Below are 21,022 nucleotides of genomic sequence, written 5' to 3'. Positions count from 1 at the left end.
AAAGACAGAGTCTCGCTCTGTCACCCAGGCTGGAGTGCAATGGTGCAACCTTGGCTCACTGCAACCTCCGCCTCCTGGGTTCAAGCGATTCTCCTGCCTCTGCCTCTCCAGTAGCTGGGATTACAGGCACCCGCCACCACGCCTGGCTAATTTTTCTATGTTTGGTAGAGATGGGGTTTCCCCATCTTGGCCAGGCTGATTCTTGAACTCCTAACCTCAGGTGATCCGCCTGTCTCGGCCTCCCAAAGTGCTGGGATTCCAGGCATGAGCCACCACCCTCGGTTCTGTTTTTTTTTTTTTTTTTTTTTTTTAGAGACGGGGACTTGCTATGTTGCCCAGGCTGGTCTCCAACTCCTGGCCTCAAGCGATCCTCCCACCTTGGCCTCCCAAAGTGCTGGGACTGCAGGCGTGAGCCACTGAGCTTGGCCCTCCTCCAGCTTCTAGAAGTTTCTTGCATTCCTTAGCTCAAGGCCCCCTTCCATCTTCAACACTCACAATGGCCCATGGACTCTTTCTCACACTCAATCATTCTGACTCTGAAGTGCTGCTTGACTTTCAGCTCCTTCTCCCGTCTTCAAAGGGCTGTTGTCACAGCCCCTCTGACTCACGCTTCCTGTGTCCTTCTTGATTATAAGGATCTGTGTGATTACATGAAGAGCCTGCCAGGGCAATCCAGGATAATCTCCCCAAAGCAGGATCCTGAACTTAATCATGGCTGCATTCTTTTGTCATATAACGTAACATTCACAGGGGATTAGGATGTAGACGTCACTGGGGGGCCGTTATTCGCCTTTCACAGCACCCTGCCCCTCAAAGCCACAGTCTCGGCAGTGCCTTACCTGGCCCTGCGCCATGTGCCCCTCCGTCCATCTCCTGACGTCAACTTCCACCCACCTTTTCCTCCTTCCCCACCCTCTCCACCACACTGGCCTCCTTGCTGCTCCTTTTTTTTTTTTTTTTTTTTGAGGTGGAGTCTTGCTCTGTCACCCAGGCTGGAGTGCAGGGGCACGATCTTGGCCCACTGCAAACTCCGCCTCCCGGGTTCAAGTGATTTTCCTGCCTCAGCCTCCCCAGTTGCTGGGATTACAGGTGCCCACCACCATGCCTGGCTAATTTTTGTATTTTTAATAGAGAAGGGGTTTCACCATGTTGGCCAGGCTGGTCTTGAACCCCTGACCTCAAATGATCTGCTTGCCTTGGCTTCCCAAAGTGCTGGGATTATAGGTGTGAGCCACCATGCCCAGCCCCCTTGCTGCTCCTTGAATATGCCAGGCATGCTTCTGCCCCAGGGCCTTTGCACTGGCTATTCCCTCTGTCTGGAATGCTCTTCCTCCAGAGTCCCACATGGCTCCTTTCTTCCCCTCCTACAAGTCTTTGCTCATTTGTCACCTTCTCAGCAAGGACCTCTGTGCCCTAATTAAAAATCTCAGTCCCCCAATACTCTCGACCCCCCTCCATTTCCCCAATACACTTATCCCCATCTGACAGACAACACATGTTCATTATTTATTTTATTTCCTGATTCTTTCCCCTGCCAAGTGACCCTCTGGGAAAGCGGGAGTTTTTGTTTTGCTTTCTACCAGGGCTGCAAGAGCTTAGAACTGGGTCTGGCATACAGCAAAGGCTCATTTATTGCTAAATGAATGCATAGTTTGGGGAAGGGGAGGACAAGCTGAGGCCACATTTGGGTTGCGGGCTGGGGTGGGGTGGAGAAGGGAGCTGCTGCCCAGAGGGACTCAGTGAGATTCAGGGTGGGGGCCAAGACCAGCAGCTGGCAGCGGGTTCTGAGAGGGGCTGGGCCTGCCTGAACAGGGAAGGGGTCCGGCAGCCGTGGTCACCTTGCTGGGACTGGTGTGTGGGGCCACAGGCCTGTGAGGCTGGGCCTCTCTGCCACCTGAGGCCCGCATGGTGGGGTGTCTGCCTTGTCCTAAGGGGAGAAGACTCTGAGGGTCACTAGTGGAGTTGGGGTAGGGCATTGAGGACAGACATTTGGGAGCCCAGCCAACTGCCTGGGAGGCAGGCCTGAGGCCACCATCTTGTCCCCAGATATCCAGATCTTGGGGGACTTTGGCATGGAAAGGGGCCAGAGCCTGCCTTTCACATGCACATGGCCCAGGCCAGCTTGCTTGAAGGAACAGACCGAAGGTGGGCGTGCATTCAGGGGCTGCACAGGGACCTGGGCCTGTTACAGTCTCCTGTCCCCCTGCCAGGACACCTGCCCCATGTGCTGCTGAGTCTTTGGCTGAGTCCACCCCATCGGCCCCACAGCCCCCGATGGCCTTGTCCTGCTGGTCTCAGGTGTGAGGCTCCCAGAGGAGGGCTGGGGCCTTGTCTTCTCCCTGGCTGGCCTGGCCCAGGACCCATCAGGAAGTTGGCACCAGCTGGCAGTAGGGGGCAGGGTCGGGGTTTAGCAGGTCCTGCTTGGGGGGAAGAGAGAACAGAATTATGACTGGGTGGAGGGGGAGAGTCTTGGGGAGACAGAGAGGGACAGAGGATGAGAGACAGCGTGAGATGGAGAGAAACCCGCAGAGAGAATGGAAGAGCAAGGTGGAAAGAGAGTGAGATGCAGAGACAAGAGGTCCTGGAAGAGCCAAGAAATGAGGTGGACACAGTGACAGAGACAAAGAGGCAGGAGAGACAGAGAATGGAGAGAGAGAGAGACAGAGATGCAGAGAAACGAAGACATGTAAAGAGATGCATCTTAGACAAGGCAGCATGAACAAACTGGAAACAGAGAAAGACAGATTAAAAAGGACACAGCCAGAGAAACTGAGAGAGAGAGAGAGAGAAAGAGAGAGAGAGAGAGTCCAAGAAAGGGGAAGACAGACATACAGACATATGTAGGCCACTGAGAGAGAGAGACAGAACTACAGGGACAGACAGCTGACAGGAGGGGATGGAGAGGGACTGAGCTCTGCGGTGGGGTTTCACTGGAGACCTGACTGGCTGTGTGGCCCCAGGCAATCCCCTGTCCCTCTCTGGGCCTTGTTCCTCCTGTGCAAGTTCAAGGTTTTGGATCCCTTTTGCAAAGAAGGAAATTGCAGCCTTGGGAGGAAAAGGGACTTGCCAGGGTTTCTCAGGGAGGCGGTTTGGGCTTCTCCGAGAGCAGAGACCGTGAGGCTTGCTGGGACGAGGGGAGGAAAGCCCCCAGTTTCAGTTGTCTTGACCCCTCCCCACCCCAGCTTCGGGGCTCCTGGATCCGTGGGATCCCCACCACCCCTCCCAGCTCCCAGCTCCATACCTGGTACTGGTGGTTCTCTGGCCCCGCCTGCAGGTGTGGGGGTGTGGGCAGGGGCTGCAAGGGAAGGACACAGGTGGGTGGGCGCTAGGCACCCCCCACCCTCTAACCTTTGACCTTTGGTGCTAGGACAGTCTCAGATTCCAAGTCCCCATCACCCCTCCCAGACTGTGAGGCCCCTGGGCAGAGGGGATTAGCTTCCTTACACCTCAGCGTTCTCCTCTGACAAATGGGCACTGGGCCCCAGCTTCGTGTGGTATCCAGTGGCCCGTCAACCACTCCATTAACTCTCAGTCTACCCCTGTCAACACCTCTGGTTCTAAGCTCTTAGCCTTAGTGTTTTATGTTTCTCTTATTTTTCACTTTTTTAGAAAAAGACAGGATCTTGCTCTGTCACCCAGGCCAGAGTGCAGTGGTGCAATCACCACTCGCTGCAGCCTCAAACTCCTGGGCTCAAGTGATCCTCCCTCCTCAGCCTCCCTGGTAGCTGGGACTATAGGTGCACACCACCATGCCTAGCTAAATTTTTGTAGAGATGGGGTCTAGCTATGTTCCCCAGGCTGGTCTCAAACTCCCGGCCTCAAGCAATCCTCCCACCTTGGCCTCCCAAAGTGTTGGGATTTACAGGTGTGAGCCATCATGCCCAGCTAAGTTTCTCTTTTTATTTAATCTAAATAACTTTTTTTTTTTTGGGATGGAGTCTCGCTCCTGTCGCGCAGGCTGGAGTGCAGTGGCATGACCTCGGCTTACTGCAACCTCCACCTCCTGGGTTCAAGCGATTCTCCTTCCTCAGCCTCCCGAGTAACTGGGATTACAGGCATGTGCCATCACACCTGGCTAATTTTTGTATTTTTAGTAGAGACGGGGTTTCACCATGTTGGCCAGGCTGGTCTCAAACTCCTGACCTCAGGTGATCCACCCACCTTGGCTTCCCAAAGTGCTAGAATTATAGGCATGAGCCACCACGCCCAGCCTAAATGACTCATTTTTATAAACCTTTCGTTATATATATATAAAACCTCCCCATTATAAAGGGAGTGGCTGCTCAGTGCAGAAAACACAGACAAGTATAAAAGAAAAGAAGATAAAACCCACCCACCAGCCTCCACACCCCAGAGACAAATGCTGCTTCTGTTGTGCTGTTTCCTTCCAGTCTCTTTTCCTTAGGATTTTTAAAAACAGGGAACAATATATAGAGAGTTGAGATTCCCAAACCTGGTGTCAAGATGGCCCAGAGGACCACAGCCAGCTCAGAGAGGAGGCGCCTGTTAGCATTGGCTTCAGGGGAGAGGCTGGGGACGGGACTCACCCGGGCTGGGTTTATGGACCTTGTGTCACTGATGGGGGACACCAGGAGGACCGGAGAGGGCATCACTTCATAGATGTTGTTGTCACCTGAAACAGGGGACAGGGGAGGTACCAGCTGACACATGGGCCCCACAGGCCACTCTGACTGCCTGTTGACATTCATTTATTTATTTATTCAACTAACATTTGTGCAAACGCTTCTTCTAGCCAAACCCAGTGCTGGGGACACAGTGCTGACCATGACAGTCCCAGGCCTGCCCTTCCAGGACTTACAGTCCAGTGGGGGACGCAGACCAGTCTCCAGAGTGACAACCTGGAGTGTTTAGGGCTGGAGTCGGGGGACTGGGGGTGGGTGGGAGCCCAAGACGGGGTGCCTAAGTAGCCTAGGACTCAGTGAGGGCTTCCTGGAGGAGGGGGCATCTGAGATAGTAGAGAGAAGTGAGTGAAGCTAAGGCAGGAGAGGGTGAGTGCAGAGGTCTGGTGAGAGAGCCAGCTGTGTTTCAGAAACTGTGTTTGATCTGTCTTGTGAAGGGCCTTGAGAACCATGTTAAGGAGACTAAACTTTGTCCCAAGGGCACAGGGGAGCCATGGAGGGCCTTTGAGCAGAGGAGTAACAGGATCAGAATTTTAGAAAGACCTTGTCCTGGGATGGGTTGGAGGGGTCTGGAGGCTGGGAGACCAGTGAGGAGCTGGGTGTGGGGGGTCTAGGAGGCTGGTAGTGGCCTGTGGAGGTGGATGGGATCCACTTGCATGATGGGATGGGGATGCTAGCCACTGAGAAGAAGAGAAAAAGCAGGTTTGGGGTGGGTGCCGATGCTCTCAGATTATGTGGGTGAGTTCAGGGGGCCCCAGAGAGGTCTCGGGGCAGGTGCATTGGGAGGCCTCTGAGTGAGGGAGAATAAGCGGGCTTGTGGCTATAGGGGAGAAGGGAGGAGCTGAGAGGAGGGCTAGGTAGTGAGATCTGGGGCTCCCGCCTTACCAGCATCATGAGCAGGGCCCAATTCTGGCTTCTCTGTGGTCGCCATCCTGGGGACACATAGAGGGAATTGATATTAGGATAGAGAGACACTCAGGCGGGTGGAGAGAGACTTAAGAGAAGCTGGAAATCCCACCAGGTCCCTGAAAGCCACATGGTCTCTCCTTCAGAGTGAGCTAGGATGAGGCCTGAACTATCCCAGACTTTTCTTCCATAATCCCCATCCGCAATCCCTCAGTTTCCCTAGCCACCACCTTATGCCAATGAATAGTGTTCCCCAGACATCACCATTTACAGAGATCACCTAAATGATCCTGCTTCATCCACCTGTCTTATGATTTCCTTAATATTTCTCTTTACATAGATTCATTTGAATACCCTTATTTATTTTTTATTTTTTAATTTTTTGAGACAGAGTCTCACTCTGTTGCCCAGGCTGGAGTGCAATGGCGTGATCTCAGCTCACTGCAACCTCCGCCTCCTGGGTTCAAGCAATTCTCCTGCCTCAGCCTCCCAAGTAGCTGGGATTACAGGTGTGTGCCACCATGCTCGGCTTATTTTATTTTATTTTAATTTTTTTTTTTTGAGACAGAGTCTCGCTCTGTCGCCCAGGCTGGAGTGCAGTGGTGCAATCTCGGCTCACTAAAAGCTCCGCCTCCCGGGTTCATGCCATTCTCCTGCCTCAGCCTCCCGAGTAGCTGGGACTACAGGCACCTGCCACCACGCCCAGCTAATTTTTTGTATTTTTAGTAGAGACGGGGTTTCACCGTGTTAGCCAGGATGGTCTCGATTTCCTGACCTCATGATCTGCCAGCCTCGGCCTCCTAAAGTGCTGGGATTACAGGCATGAGGCACCATGCCCGGCCCATGCTCTGCTAATTTTGTATTATTAGTAGAGACAGGGTTTCACCATGTTCATCAGGTTGGTCTCGAACTCCTGACCTCAAGTGATCCACCTGCCTTGGCCTCCCAAAGTGCTGGGATTACAGGCATGAGCCACTGCACCCGTCCTGAATACCCTTAATTTTAAAAGTACACTGGAACCAAGTGAAATGGCTCATGACTATACTCCCAGCACATTGGGAGACCAAGGTAGGAGACTTTTTTGAGGCCAGGAGTTTGAGACCTGCCTGACTCACAAAGTGAGATCCCGTCTCTACAAAAATTACAAAAATTAGCCAGGTGTGGTGGTGCGCACCTGGGGTCCCAGCTACTTGGGAGACTCGGGTGGGAGGATAGTTTGAACCAGGGAGGTCGAGGCTACAGTGAGCTACGATCGCACCACTGCACCCCAACCTTGGCAACAGAGTGAGACTTTGACTCTGAAAACAAAAGTACTCTTGACACCACTATAGCAAGTTTGTTAATTCACTAAATAAGTATTTACAAGCACCAACCATGTGCTGGGCGTCACTGAAGGCACTGGGGATACAGCCGAGCACAAGATGGACAGAGATCCCTGGCCCCCCGGAGCAGGCAGTCTAGGGTGGAAAGAGAGGGGAAGAAAATTGGAATAAAGCATTGACAGTAGAATATCAGAGAGCAACATTCCTTCCCTATGAAGGAAAATGGAGAGGGGGGAGGGGGTGGAAGGTGTGTGTGCGGTTTTGAGTAAAAAAATAGTAATTGGGCTCAGTGGCTCATGCCTGTAATCCCAACACTTTGGGAGGCCAAGGTGGGCAGATCGCCTGAGTTCAGGAGTTTGAGACCATCCTGGCCAACATGGTGAAACCCTGTCTCTACTAAAAATACAAAAATTAGCCAGGCGAGGTGGTGGGTGCCTGTAATTCCAGCTACTCAGGAAGCTGAGGCAGGAAAATCGCTTGAACCCCTGAGGCGGAAGTTGCAGTGAGCCGAGATCGCGCCACTGGATTCCAGCCTGGGCGACAAGAGCAAAACAAGAAGAAGAAGAAAAAAAAGCTTGGAAATGGTGCACTCCTGTAGTCCCAGCTACTTGGGGGGCTGAGATGGGAGGATGGCTTGAGCCCAGCAATTCAAGACAGCCAGGGCAACACAGGGAGATCTTATTTTTACAAAAAGTAAAAAATAAGCTAGGCATGGTGATGCATGCCTGTAATTCGAGCACTTTGGGAGGCTGAGGCAGAAGGACCGCTTAAGGCCAGGAGTTTGAGGTCAGCTTGGGCAACATAGCAAGACCCCATCTCTACAAAAAATAATAATACAGATAATTAGCCAGGTGTGGTAGCACAGGCCTGTGGTCCCAGTTACCCAGGAGGCTGAGGTGGGAGGATCACTTGAGTCCAGGAGTCTGAGGCTGCAGTAAACTATGATCATGCCACTGCACTCCAGCCTGGGTGATAAAGCAAGACCCTGTCTCTTTAAAAAAGAAAAAGAAATAGGCCAGGCGCAGTGGCTCACGCCTGTAATTCCAGCACTTTGGGAGGCCGAGGCTGGCGGATTGCCTGAGATCAGGAGTTTGAGACCATCCAGGGCAACATGGTGAAACCCCATCTCTACTAAAATACAAAAAATTAGCCGGGCGTTGTGGTGCATGCCTGTGGTCTCAGCTACTTGGGAGGCTGAGGCACGAGAATTGCTTGAGTCCCGGAGGTGGAGGTTGCAGTGAGCCAAGATTGCACCACTACACTGCAGCAAGACTCTGTCTCAAAAAAAAAAAAAAAAAAAAGAAGAAGAAAACAGAATCCATGGCACATAAGGAAGAGTTGAGAAAGGAGACAAAATTGCTGCTTTCATATTCTGGGAACTAGTGAGTGGCAGAAAAATTAGATATCTTATCTACAATCAGTTCAGAATCAATTTCAAGAGACAAAGTTCTGAAGACGCTGATGTCATAAGAAAGGAATTTTTCACGAATAGACTCTCCCTGGGGGAAACAGGACCCCATCTCTCTCTCTCCCCCTCCCCCTCCCCCTCCCCCTCTCTCTCTCTCTCTCTCTCCCCCTACATAGAAGTAGGTAGCATCTGATAGCTGTGCCTGCCGCTGTCCACTCCCCTTCTTTGACAATAGCAACCAGTTTTCCTTTGGAGAGCCGGTCTACACTCTCAATCCACTTGATTAAACGGAGTTGGATCTAGCCCAGTCTCTAGGGCTGCACAAATAGCCCAAGTTTGGCCAATCAGAGCTTTCCCTGGCCACCAACCCCTGGCCACAGTGATTGGTTCATGAAAAGTCATGTGATCTGAGTTAAGCCAATGAGAGGTAGACTTGGGGCTTTTGTTGGAACTACCAGGAACAAGGTGGTCTCCTTCCTAGGAATGGCTAAACCAGTGGAGTATGAGCCTGGGCCCCCTGGGAGTGATCTTGTGGCAACAGGGGAGAGCCTGCCTGAGAATGAAGCCACCGAAGAAAAATACAAAGTTGAGGAGTATATAAAGGAGTCATTTGAGAACATTGAGCCCCTGGATGCAGCCCTACCTGAAGTTAATAAGTTATGTAGTATTAAACAATTCCTTGTTTTTTGGGCAGGGAACAGTGGCTCATGCCTGTATTCTCAGCACTTTGGGAGGCCAAAGCTGGAGGATCACTTGAGCCCAGGAGTTCGAGACCAGCCTGGGCAAAACCCCATCTCTACAAAAATAAAAAAAATTAGCCAGGCTTGGTGTGCACACCTGTAGTCTCAGCTACCTGGGAGGCTGAGGTGAAAGACTCACCTGAGTCTGGGGAAGTTGAGGCTGCAGTGAGTCGTGATTGTGCCACTGCACTCCAGCCTGGGTGACAGAGCGAGACCCTGACTAAAATTCCTTCTTTTTGGTAAGTCAGTTTAAGAATAGGTTTTCTGTCCCTTGCAATGCAGAATTCTGTTTAATACAGGATAGAAAGATCCTTTTCACCCCAGGAGTTCCAAGATTTGATGAGATTGTGTATGAGCCGGATGATGTGACTTGTGGAAGAATCCATGGGGCTTGAGAAGACAGTGGGAGGAGACAGGAGAGGGACACTTGGGGACCCTGTACCTGTGGCTCTGGCCCCTCCAGTTCCTTGTTACCAGGAGATAGGCAATGCAGCTGATGAGAAGGGCCCCGGCAGCAAGAGATCCAATGATGGTGGCCGCCAGGATCCCAGCGTTGGTGGGCAGGTGTGTACTGGGCAGCTCCTTATTCTTTTCTGAGGGGTGAGAGAAAGAAAGAGGGGGGACTGTGCGATGTCTCCTGAGGGCTCCCCCAGTCCCTCACCGACTATATCAGTGACTGCATGGAGAACTGAGGTGCAGTTTCCTATTTCCAGCCCAGAGCTTTCTCCTGCTTTTCAGATCTGAGTATCCAACCATCTGGGTGGCACATAAAATCCAACATGTCCCAGCGGGCTGGGCGTGGTGCTCACACCTGTAATCCCAGCAATTTGGGAGGCCGAGGGGGGAGGATCACTTGCACCCAGGAGTTCAAGACCAGCCTGGGCAACATAGTGAGACCCTATCTCTATTAAAAAAAAATTTCAACATGTCCCAGATGGAACTCCTTAGCTGTCCTATATCTCGATGTTGCTGCTTCCCTAGGATTTCATACGATCCTCAGCACATCCAAAATCTGCTTGCTGACATGCTCCCCAACCCTACCCCATCAAACTGATTTCTTTTTTCTTTTTTTGAAACAGCGTCTCACTCTGTTGTCCAGGCTGGAATGCAGTGGCATGATCACGGTTCACTGCAGCCTCCAACTCCTGGGCTTAAGCCATCCTCCCACCTCAGTCCCCCAAGTAGCTGTGACTACAGGCGCACACTACCACTCCTGGCTAATTTTTAAATTTTTTGTAAAGAAGGGGTGTCACTAAATTACTCAGGCTGGTCTCAGATTCCTGGACTCAAGTAATTCTACTGCCTTGGTCTCCCAAAGTGTTGGGATTACAGACGTGAGCCACCGAGCCCAGACCCAATCTGCTTTGCTTTTTCTCACTTCGGTTGATGATACCTGAATCCCTTCAGCAGAAGGATGAGGTTCTGGGCTGTGTTTTGCAGGAGATGTAGGGGACTCGGAGGATTCTTAAACTGGACTTGCTAGAATTAAGACCACGCCTACCTGGCTCTTACCCTCTGACCTCCCAGCTTTACTCTCAAGCTGGACATCTGTTCTATTCCAACCCTTCTTGGCAGCTAAGCTCATAGACTATGGGATCCTAATGCTGCCCACTGGCGGTGTGGCCTTGGGCAAATTACTCAATCTCTCTGTGACTTGGTTCGTCTGTGAAATGAGGATAATATGAATACCTAGTTCTTAGGGTTGTTATGAAGTTTGAAATACACACACACACACACACACACACACACACGCTGTTCTCTCAATGACCCAACAAAGAAGTAAGCTCTGTGCCATTTTACAGATAAGGAAACTGAGGCATGGAACAGTAAATTGACTTGCTTGATGGCTCACAATAAGTGCAGTGCTGGGATCATACCCAGGCCACCTGAACTCCTTAATGACCACGCTGTGCAGCTTCCAAAGGGGGCACCTGTGACCTGGGAACCCCGGAAATGTGGGGAGAAGCCACTTCAGGCTCCACAAGTGAAGTAAGGACTGTTATCTTCAACCGGACCAGAGTGTCATTTTATGCAGATTTGTGTAATCAAATTAATGCGTATGTTGAGTTGACTTTTGCCTATTTCATCCATTTCTCTAAAATTTTTTCTATTCACTGTCCAAAACTCATTTTAAAATTTAACTAGGGGCCAGGGGTGGTGGCTCACGCCTGTAATCCCAGCACTTTGGGAGGCCGAGGTGGGTGGATTGCCTGAGCTCAGGAGTTGGAGACCAGCCTGGGCAACATGGTGAAACCCAGTCTCTACCAATAAATAAAAAAAATTAGCTGGGTGTGATGGCATGCGCCTACAGTCCCAGCTACATGGGAAGCTGAGGTGGGAGGATTGCTTGAGCCCAGGAGGTGGAGGTTACAGTGAGCTGAGACTGGGCATGGTGGCTTATTCTTGTAATCCCAGCACTGGGAGGCCAAGGTGGAAGGACTGCTTGAGGCCAGGAGTTTGAGACCAGCCTGAGCAATATCAGTAAGACCCTGTCTCCACAATCTTGCTTTTAAATTGAAAAAAAAAAAAATAAGGGCATACAATCTATTTACAAGTGCTGTACCCTCATGATCTAATCACCTCCCACAAGCCCCACTTTTTTTTTTTTTTTGAGATGGAGTCTTGCTCTGTTGCCCAGGCTGGAGTGCAGTGGCATGATCTCGGTTCACTGCAACCTCTGCCTCCCAGGTTCAAGTGATTCTCCTGCCTCCCAAGTGGCTGGCATTACAGGCATCTACCACCATGCCCAGCTAATTTTTGTATTTTTAGCAGAGACGGGGTTTTACCATGTTGGCCAGGGTGATCTCAAACTCCTGACCTCAGGTGATCCACCCACTTCAGCCTTCCAAAGTGCTGGGATTACAGGTGTAAGCCACCGTGCCAGGCCCAAGCCCCACCTTTTAATACCATCATCTTGGAGGTTAGGATTTCAACATATAAATTCTAAGGGGATCTGTGTCCTGTGGAAATGGCAAGGGGCCACAGCACCTCCCTCCCTCAATCACCTTCTTCTGGTCTCTCCTCTAAGGTCACTTCTTGAGTGAGGTCTCCCTGATGACCTCCTTTCCCATGTCACATCATTCTGGTTCGTATTCTTTACTCAGCAAGTCATAACCACTGCGTGCCTCCATTTTTCAATCTGTAAAATGGAGACAATAATGGCGCCGGCCTCATGGAGTTGTTTTAAGGTAAAAATGAGTAAATATAGAGTAGTGGTTCTCAACCAGGGGTGAGTCTTATCCCAGGGTGGAGACATTTGGTAATATCTGAAGACATTTTTGGTTGGCATGACTAGGAAGCTGCTACTGGTACCTAGTGAGTAGAGGCCGGGGTGCTGCTGAAATCTCTGCAATGCACAAACCCTCTACTAGTAAGAACTGGCCAATACAAAACATCAGTAGTGCTGAAGCTGAGAAACTATGCTTTAGGGAAAATGTTTAAGATGGTGCCTGGCTCTTAACGATCACCCAAGAAATGCCAGCTGTCATTATTGCCCACCACCCTTTCCCTCACACTTTGCCCCGAGTGGATTCATCAGTAAATACTCGCTTTATAAACATAAAGATTGAGGGATGCATTCCTCACAACCAGGCATACAGTAAGTGCTCAATAAAAATTTGGTTAATGTTAGTGCATGTGAAAGGTAAATGAGATGGTGCATTCTCCAGTGTCAGGCACAAGGCAGGCATTTCATAGATATTTTATTAGTTAACGCATGTGAGGGTTAAAGACTATCTCTGGGGATTGGTACACAGTAGACGCTCAATATGTGTCAAGTGAATGAATGAGAGGACCAAATGAAATGGTGTTTGCACAGCACCTGGTACATGGTAGCTGCTCAGGGCTCATTAGCTTCCTTACCTCATCCCCAGACCCTAACACTTACCAGCTACCTGGACCTCAGTCTTGGCCTTCATAGTCCATTCAGAGTTGATGGTAATGGCTACTTGGTAGGTGCCACTGTCTGTAGGCTGGGCGCGGCGCAGCAGCATGGAACCATTGGGGAAGCCCACGATGTCTCGCTGTCCCATGGCACTGCCATCCCTCTGAGGCCGTTGTATCCCAGGGATGTAGGTAAATAGCCTCGTGCCTCCATACGTCTCCTCCCCCAGGTACCAGTTGAAGTCCTGGAAGGTGTCTGGGACACCCTGGACTGACAGGAGAAGGTCCTGGTTCTTTTGAGGCTGCTCTGGAATCTTCTGGATGTAGAGAGCTGCCTGGGAGCCTTGGAGCATCCAGAGGACCAGGATTGAGGCTGTGGGAAGTTACAGGGAAGGGCTGAGATCAGGGGTGTTGCCAGGGACCACGGCATGCTCCTCTCTAGATACAGATCTTCAGCGGGGAGCAAGGACTCTGAGTGCTGCTCATTGGAAACAATGCTGGGATTGATTAGTGATGTCTGCCCTGGGTGCAGGAGTGGGAACACAGGTATGGTTACCACAGATTTGCCATCCTATTGATCCAGAGGTTTTTCTACCTTGAGATGCTGTGTGGCCTGCTTCTAAACACATGGACTCTCTGAATTCATTCATTCATTCATTTATTCAACCAATACTTATAGGCATATGTAATATATAAGCTATAATACCAACTATATGTAATACGTCTAAACTTCCTTCAATTTCTAGACACTGGAGATATAGCAGGGAACCAAACATACATAAATTCCTGCCTTCATGGTCCTAACATTATAGAAAATTCCATAGATAAAATGGCAATGAGGCTGTGATTCTGTTGCCCCTCCCCCATCTTATTCTAATTTCATCCTCTCAGGTAATCTTTCCCTACTTCTAAGAGGAAACTTCAATCTCTGGGCTGAGTCCCCATTTCTCCCCTTAGCCTTTAGGGTCTATTTCCTCCTTACCTGAGAGCAGGAGGCTCTTTGAGAAGCAGCCCTGGGTCCCCATGGGAATCTCTATCTTGGCGTCTTGTGGAAATGCCAAGGGGCCACGAGCTGGACACTAAGGGGGCCAGAGGGCCCTGGCTGTCTGAAGTAGGCCAGCTCGGTGGGGATCCCAGGGGTGCCTTAGAGACACCACTGGGGCTGGCCCAGCCCCAGCATGCCCTGTCCATGGGCTCTGGAGGCTCCACCTATACTCCCTGGGATGGGAGCACAGACAAGAGGTTGAACCAGTTTTTCAGGGTGACTGGGGAACTTCCCAGGACTCCTCCCCTGACCCTCTTCAACCTCTTTTTCTCACTCAGCGTGACTACAACAGCAGTCACTGTAGCAATAGTCATAACAGCCTCTGAACAATTCCCCTGGGTTTGTTCAAACACACACTGCCTCATTCAGCAGCCACCATAAATAACTGTTCCCATTGCACAGATGTGGAAACAGAGGCCCAGGAAAAGAGGCAAGTCTGCCAATAGACAGAGGTGGGATTTCACCTGTGGCTGACTCACTTGAAGGCTCTGAGGCAGGCTGGGTGCGGTGGCTCACGCCTGTAATCCCAGCATTTTGGGAGGCCAAGGTGGGTAGATCACGAGGTGAGGAATTTGAGACCAGCCTGGCCAACATGGTGAAACCCTGTCTCTACTAAAAATACAAAAGTTAGTCAGGCGTGGTGGTGGGCACCTGTAATCGCAGCAACTGGAGAGGCTGAGGCAGGAGAATCACTTGAACTTGGGAGGCAGGGGTTGCAGAGAGCCGAGATCGCGCCACTGCATTCCAGCCTGGGTGACAGAGCGAGACGTCGTCTCAAAAAAAAAAAAAGCTCTTAGCTTCGTGTTTTTCTTTTTTTTTCTTTTGAGATGGAGTTTCGCTCTTGTTGCCCAGGCTGGAGTGCAATGGCGCAATCTCAGTTCACCGCAACCTCTGCCACCTGGGTTCAAGCGATCCTCCCACCTCAGGGAGTAGCTGGGAATACAGGCATGCGCCACCACGCCCGGCTACTTTTGTAGTTTTAGTAGAGACAGGGTTTCTCCATGTTGGTCAGGCTGGTCTTGAACTCCTGACCTCAGGTGATCTGCCCACCTTGGCCTCCCAAAGTGCTGGGATTACAGGTGTGAGCCACCGCGCTCAGCCTGTTTTTTTTTTTTCTTGAGACAGGGTCTTGCTCTGTCTTTCCATTCATGAACATTGGTTGTCTTACCATTTAAATATGTCACCTATAATTGCAAGAATATTTTGTAGTTTTTGGAGTGGTTTCTTTTTTAGATGCTGTGTCACCCAGGCTGGAGTACAGTGGCACAATCTCAGTTTACTGCAACCTCCGCCTCCCAGGTTCAAGTGATTCTTCTGCCTCAGCCTTCTGAGTAGCTGGGATTACAGGCATGCATCACCATGCCTGGCTAATTTTTGTATTTTTAGTAGAGATGGGGTTTTGCCATGTTGGCCAGGCTGGTCTCAAACTCCTGACCTCAGATGATCCTCCTGCCTCGGCCTCCCAAAGTACTAGGAGTATAGGCATGAGCCACTGCACCCAGCCCCAGAGTGTATGTTTTGTACTTTTATGGATCATGTTTATTCCAAGTGTGTTACTCTTTTTTTTTTTTAAGACAGGGTCTCGCTCTGTTGCCCAGGCTGGAGTATAGTTGCATGATCATTGCTCACTGCAGCCTCCAACTCCTGGGCTCAAGCAATCCTCCCATCTCAGCCTCCTGAGTAGCTGGGACCACAGTTGTGTGCTACCATCCCTGGCCAATTTTTTTATGTTTTGTAGAGATGGGATCTCACTATGTTGCCCCAGGCTGGTGTTGAACTCCTGGGCTCAAGTGATCCTCCCACCTTAGTCTCCCAAAGTACTGGGATTACAGATGTGACTCACCATACCTGGCTTAGCCTAGTTTTTAAAAAGCATCCTCCATTCATTCCAGCACACATTCCCAGTGCCCAGTTGTGTGTGCTGGGTGATGTTGGTGACACAGTGATGATTGAGACCACCTCTGCTCTGCCCTCTGTCCACAGTAGGGCACACAATCCTGTAGGGTTTGGGGGGGCAGACCCCTCTCACACAATTATGATCCAGAGTGATCAGGGCTGGGATGGAGGAGCCCAGGAGTCTGGGAGAGCCCAAGGAGATACACCTCATTCAACCTGACGGCTAGGGAGGGCTTCCTGGGGGAGGGGGCATCTGAGCTGAGACCTGGAGTAAGAGTAGAAATGAGGCAGATGATGGGGTGAGGCAGCATGAGGTGCACCAGGCAGCATAAATAGCAATGCAAGGATGTGGAGGCTGAGATAGTCATCAAGGTGTATTGAGGAGGTTGCAATATCTTGGGTGAGTGGAGCCAGGAAGGAGGGTGTGGGGCATGTGTGTGTGAGGCTGGGAGGTAGGAGAGATCAAATGTGCTCTGTTGGTTGGATCAACAGACCTTGGATAATGGAGGGTCTAGTGTTATGCTGTTTAATATCATAGCTATTAGTCATATGTGGCTATTTAAATATAAATTTAGGGAGGCACAGGTGACCCACACTTGTAATCCTACCCCTCTGAGAGGCTGAGGTGGGAAGATTGCTTGAGCCTAGGAATTGGAGACCAGGCTGGGCAACATAGTAGGACCCCAACTTTACACAAAACAAATTTAAAAAATTAGGCAGGCTTAGTGGCTTTCAATTATAGTTCCAGTTACTCAGAAGGCTGAGGCAGGAGGATTGTTGAACCTGGGAGGTCAAGGCTGCAGTGAATTTTGATCATGACACTGCACTCCAGCCTGGGTGACAGAGTGAGACCCTGTCTCAAAAAAATATACTGAATAGGCCAGGCGTGGTGGCTCATGCCTGTAGTCCTAGCACTTTGGGAGGCAGAGGCAGGCAGATCACTTGAGGTCAGGAGTTCAAGACCAGCCCAGGCAACATGATGAAACCCTGTCTCTACTAAAAATGCAAACATTAGCTGGCCGTGGTGGCGCATGCCTGTAATCCCAGCTACTCAGGAGGCTGAGGCAGGAGAATCACTTGAACCTGGGAGGTGGAGGTTATAGTGAGCCAAGATTGTGCCACTGCACTCCGGCCTGGGCAACAGAGCAAGACTCCATCTCCAAAAAAAAAAATTGAATATTTATATATTATTTTATATATAATATATATTATATATGATTATATATAATATATATTATATATGATTATATATAATATATATTATATATTATATTATATATACATATAATATGTAATATATAATATAATATATAATATATTATAATATATAATATATAATATATTATAATATATAATATATAATATATTATAATATATAATATATAATATATTATAATATATAATATATAATATATTATAATATATAATATATTATAATATATAATATATGTATATAATTATATAATTATATAAATATATAATATATGTATATAAATATATAATTATATACATATATATTTATATAAATATATAATTATATACATATATATTTATATAAATATATAATTATATACATATATTTATATAAATATATAATTATATACATATATAATATATTTATATTATAATATAACTAATATATATAATATATAATATATTTATATATTATAAAATATATAATATATAAATATATAATATAAATATATATAATATATAAATATATATAATAATATATAAATATATAATATAAATATATAATAATATATAAATATATAAATATATATAATAATATATAAATATATTATATAAATATATAATAATATATAATTATATAAATATATATAATATATAAAAATATATTATATATAATATAGTATATAATATAGCATATAAATATATATAATACATTATATAATATATTATATAAAAATATATAACATATTATATAATATATTATATAAAAATATAATATATTATATATAAATATATAATATATTATATATTTATATATACATAAATATATAATATATAAAATATATAAATATATATAAATATATAATATATAAAATATTATATAAATATATATTTATAATATAGTATATATTTATATTTTTTTATATAGATTTTATATAATTTATATATATTTTATATATTATATATAATTTATATATATTTTATATATTATATATAATTTATATATAACTTATATATATTTATATTATATATAATATATATAATTTATATATTTATATATTTATATAATATATATTATATATATTTATATATTTATATAATATATATTATATATTTATATATTTATATAATATATATTATATATTTATATATTTATATAATATATATTATATATTTATATATTTATATAATATATATTATATATTTATATATTTATATAATATATATTATATATTTATATATTTATATAATATATATTATATATATTTATATATTATATAATATATATTATATATTTTATATATTTATATAATATATATTATATATATTTATATATTTATATAATATATATTATATATTTATATATAAAAATATATAAATATAATTTATATATTACATATACATATAAAATATATGTAAAATGTATGTGTATGAATATGTATATATAAATGTATATATGTGTATATATATTCAAAGTAACTAAAATGCATTAAAAAATGCAGTTCCTCAAACTAGCCACCTTCAAGTGCTCACTAGCCTCAAGTGATCAGTGGCTACTCCATTGGACAGCACAGATGGAGAACGTTTTCATCATCATCTCAGAAACTTCTATTGGGGAGCGAGAGCTGACCTAGGGATCTGAGGCAGGCGGTGCCAGGCATTTCTACCCAGTGAGGTCCATCAGGAAGAGACAGCTAGGTCGGGGTGTGGTGTATCCATAGCACTTTGTGTGTGTCTGAGTGTTCCGGACACACGTCTTCAGCTTGTCGGGGGTGATGGTATCTTCTAGAGGCCCCAGGTTGAGGCAAATCAGGAATCTTGACGTTGAACTGCCTTGAAGGATGGAGTGGCCCAGCTATACACTGAATGGCTGTAGAGTCCAGGGCAGCTCTGCTGTGAGCTGGTGAGTCTGGCTGAAAACTTGGTTCTACCACCATATGGCTGGGGTATTTTGTGGCACACAACTTCACCTCTCTGGGCCTCAGCCTCCTCCCCTGGAGAATGGGGATAAGCATCACCACCTCACAGGGATGTTGGGAGAACCGTATGCAAGAGTCCCGGCCAACAAGCAACAAATGCCTGTCATTGTTATTATTATTATTGCTGTTGACCTTGTCTTTGGACTTGCCCCACCTCCCACATTGCCCCCACCCCTCGTGACCCTGCTCAAGAGAAGTGTATTTTCCCCGGAGGGATTTCCAATCCTCCACATCCTCAATGTTCCTTAATGCCTGGAAGATTTCATGCTGGGTTCATGGGGTCAGAGTACCCTCAGAATCCACCTGACAGATTCTCACTCTGTCGCCCAAGCTGGAGTGCAGTGGCACGATCTCAGCTCACTGCAACCTCCACCTCCCAGGTTCAAGCGATTCTCTTGCCTCAGCCTCCCGAGTAGCTGGGACTATAGGCGCACGCCACCACGCCCGGCTTATTTTTGTATTTCTAGCAGAGACGAGGTTTCACCATGTTGGCCAGGCTGGTCTCGAACTCCTGATCTCAGGTGATCCAATCCACCTCGGCCTCCCAAAGTGTTGGGATTACAGGCGTGAGCCACTGTGCCCGGCCCTGCAATCCTTCCTGCAGTTTTGTAGTTTCCTTGGTCTGTCTCCAGGAGAGAAGTTGTTGCAAACCCAGCAGTTATTTCCAGGCATGGATTAAGCAAAGCCAGCTATTCTGGATTTTCCAGTGGCTGGATTCTACTCTGTCTGTCTCCTTCCCTGCCTCCCTCCATTCTTCCCTCCCTCCCTCTCTCTTTCTTCCTCTCCCTTTCAAACAATCACTTCGATTCCTTTTGCATTATTAAAAGAAGAGTCAAGGTTTATTGCAGAACTTGTAGACAGTACTTAGAATAAAATTCAAACATGTTCCAACCACCCAGACAGAGGTAGTCACTGCTGGTAACAGAGGTCTAGGAGTCCATCCTGTCCTGCAGCCTTCATCTGGGCCTCTCCCCAGCCCCAGAGGGCAGGTCCTGTTTGGTCCAGCCTTCCAGGCGGTCCCATTCTTTTGGCCAGGGATTGGTTGAGCGGTGGGCGGCGCTGGTGAATGAGACCGGAAAAGACGCTGCTGGGTGAGGTTTCTGCTGCTGGATGCGGTTTCTCGTTCCTACAAAGGCTCACCCAGGTAGGGATGGGCAGCTTCTCTGGGTCTGAGTCTGGATGTGATGCCTGGAATGCAGCAGCCATCTTGGCACCAGAGGGTGATGCCAATATGTGGAGGAAAGCAGAACAAACAGCAGAGCAGCAGAACTGGGCCTGCATGCCGTGCCCGGAGTAGAGCCAGACAATCCAGTTCTTTTTTTTTTTTTTTTTTTTGGAGACAGAGTCTCGCTCTTGTCACCCAGGCTGGAGTGCAGTAACTCGATCATGGTTTACTGCAGCCTCCACTTCCCGGGTTCAAGGGATTCTCCCACCTCAGCCTTCTGAGTAGCTGGGATTACAAGCATGCACCACCACACCTGGCTAATTTTTTTTGTAGAGACACGGTTTCACTATGGGCTGGTCTTGAACTCCTTACCTCAAGTGATCCACCCGCTGCGGCCTCCCAAAGTGCTGGGATTACAGGCGTGAGCCACTGCGCCCAGCCCGTAATTTTTTTTAAAAAGTTAGATTTCAGTAGCACAGACATTTTCACCCCAAGCAATCTGCAACCCAGAGGCTTCTGGGACCTCACAGCTCCTCAAGGTGAGATCGTATCAACCTGAAGATTCCCGACTCCCGTGCAGGAGCAATGCAGAGGGAGGGTGTGGAGTGTTTTAGCCTCCTTATGATCTCCATCATACCCTGCCCCCCGCCAAGCCTCTGATAAGGATAGTTGCGGTTTTCTTAACCTTACTATAAGTTTATACAACATCTATACCAAAATTCTGGGCCCACTCTCCATTCCTGGCTCTGTGGACTCCAAGGATGCCCCCTCCCTCCAGAAAAAGGTCATCGCCTACGTCGCTGGTGGGAACAGAACTCAGCACAACTTCTGTGAGGGTTCATTTG

At 47.3% G+C, this 21,022-nt stretch overlaps 1 protein-coding gene across 6 annotated transcripts; it reads right to left on the bottom strand.

The window, feature by feature from the left end:
- Positions 1-1,496: 1,496 nt before the first annotated feature.
- On the bottom strand, positions 1,497-19,437 carry CEACAM19 (CEA cell adhesion molecule 19). 6 transcript variants are annotated; one of them, XM_055104156.2, is made up of 9 exons: positions 14,423-16,986; positions 13,881-14,116; positions 12,903-13,271; positions 9,459-9,609; positions 6,920-7,003; positions 5,526-5,572; positions 4,548-4,633; positions 3,242-3,295; positions 1,497-2,420 (listed from the first exon to the last, which is right to left on the bottom strand). In XM_055104156.2, exons 2-9 carry the CDS (start codon positions 13,921-13,923, stop codon positions 2,364-2,366), a joined length of 891 nt encoding a protein of 296 aa, XP_054960131.2. In that variant the 5' UTR covers positions 13,924-14,116; positions 14,423-16,986; the 3' UTR covers positions 1,497-2,363. The 6 variants fall into 6 exon arrangements, with proteins under 6 accessions (XP_054960131.2, XP_063456455.1, XP_057156692.2 ...); XM_063600385.1 differs by lacking the exons at positions 13,881-14,116; positions 14,423-16,986 and adding an exon at positions 18,664-19,437; XM_057300709.2 differs by having other exon boundaries at positions 13,881-16,986.
- Positions 19,438-21,022: the final 1,585 nt, after the last annotated feature.

Source organism: Pan paniscus, chromosome 20 (assembly GCF_029289425.2).
Source record: "Pan paniscus chromosome 20, NHGRI_mPanPan1-v2.0_pri, whole genome shotgun sequence".
NCBI lineage: Eukaryota > Metazoa > Chordata > Mammalia > Primates > Hominidae > Pan > Pan paniscus.
Note: the sequence above shows the minus strand (reverse complement) of the source record. Positions and strands in the feature narration are given on the sequence as shown.

Coding starts and splice junctions, on each gene's coding strand:
- CEACAM19 (XM_057300709.2), bottom strand. CDS start 13,923: ATGGGGACCCAGGGCTGCTTCTCAAAGAGCCTCCTGCTCTCAG. Junction 7,004..9,458: donor TGGAGGGGCCAGAGCCACAG/GTACAGGGTCCC, acceptor TTTCCACCCTAG/ACTGCCTGCTCCGGGGGGCC. Junction 3,296..4,547: donor GGTCCATAAACCCAGCCCGG/GTGAGTCCCGTC, acceptor CTTCCCTTGCAG/CCCCTGCCCACACCCCCACA.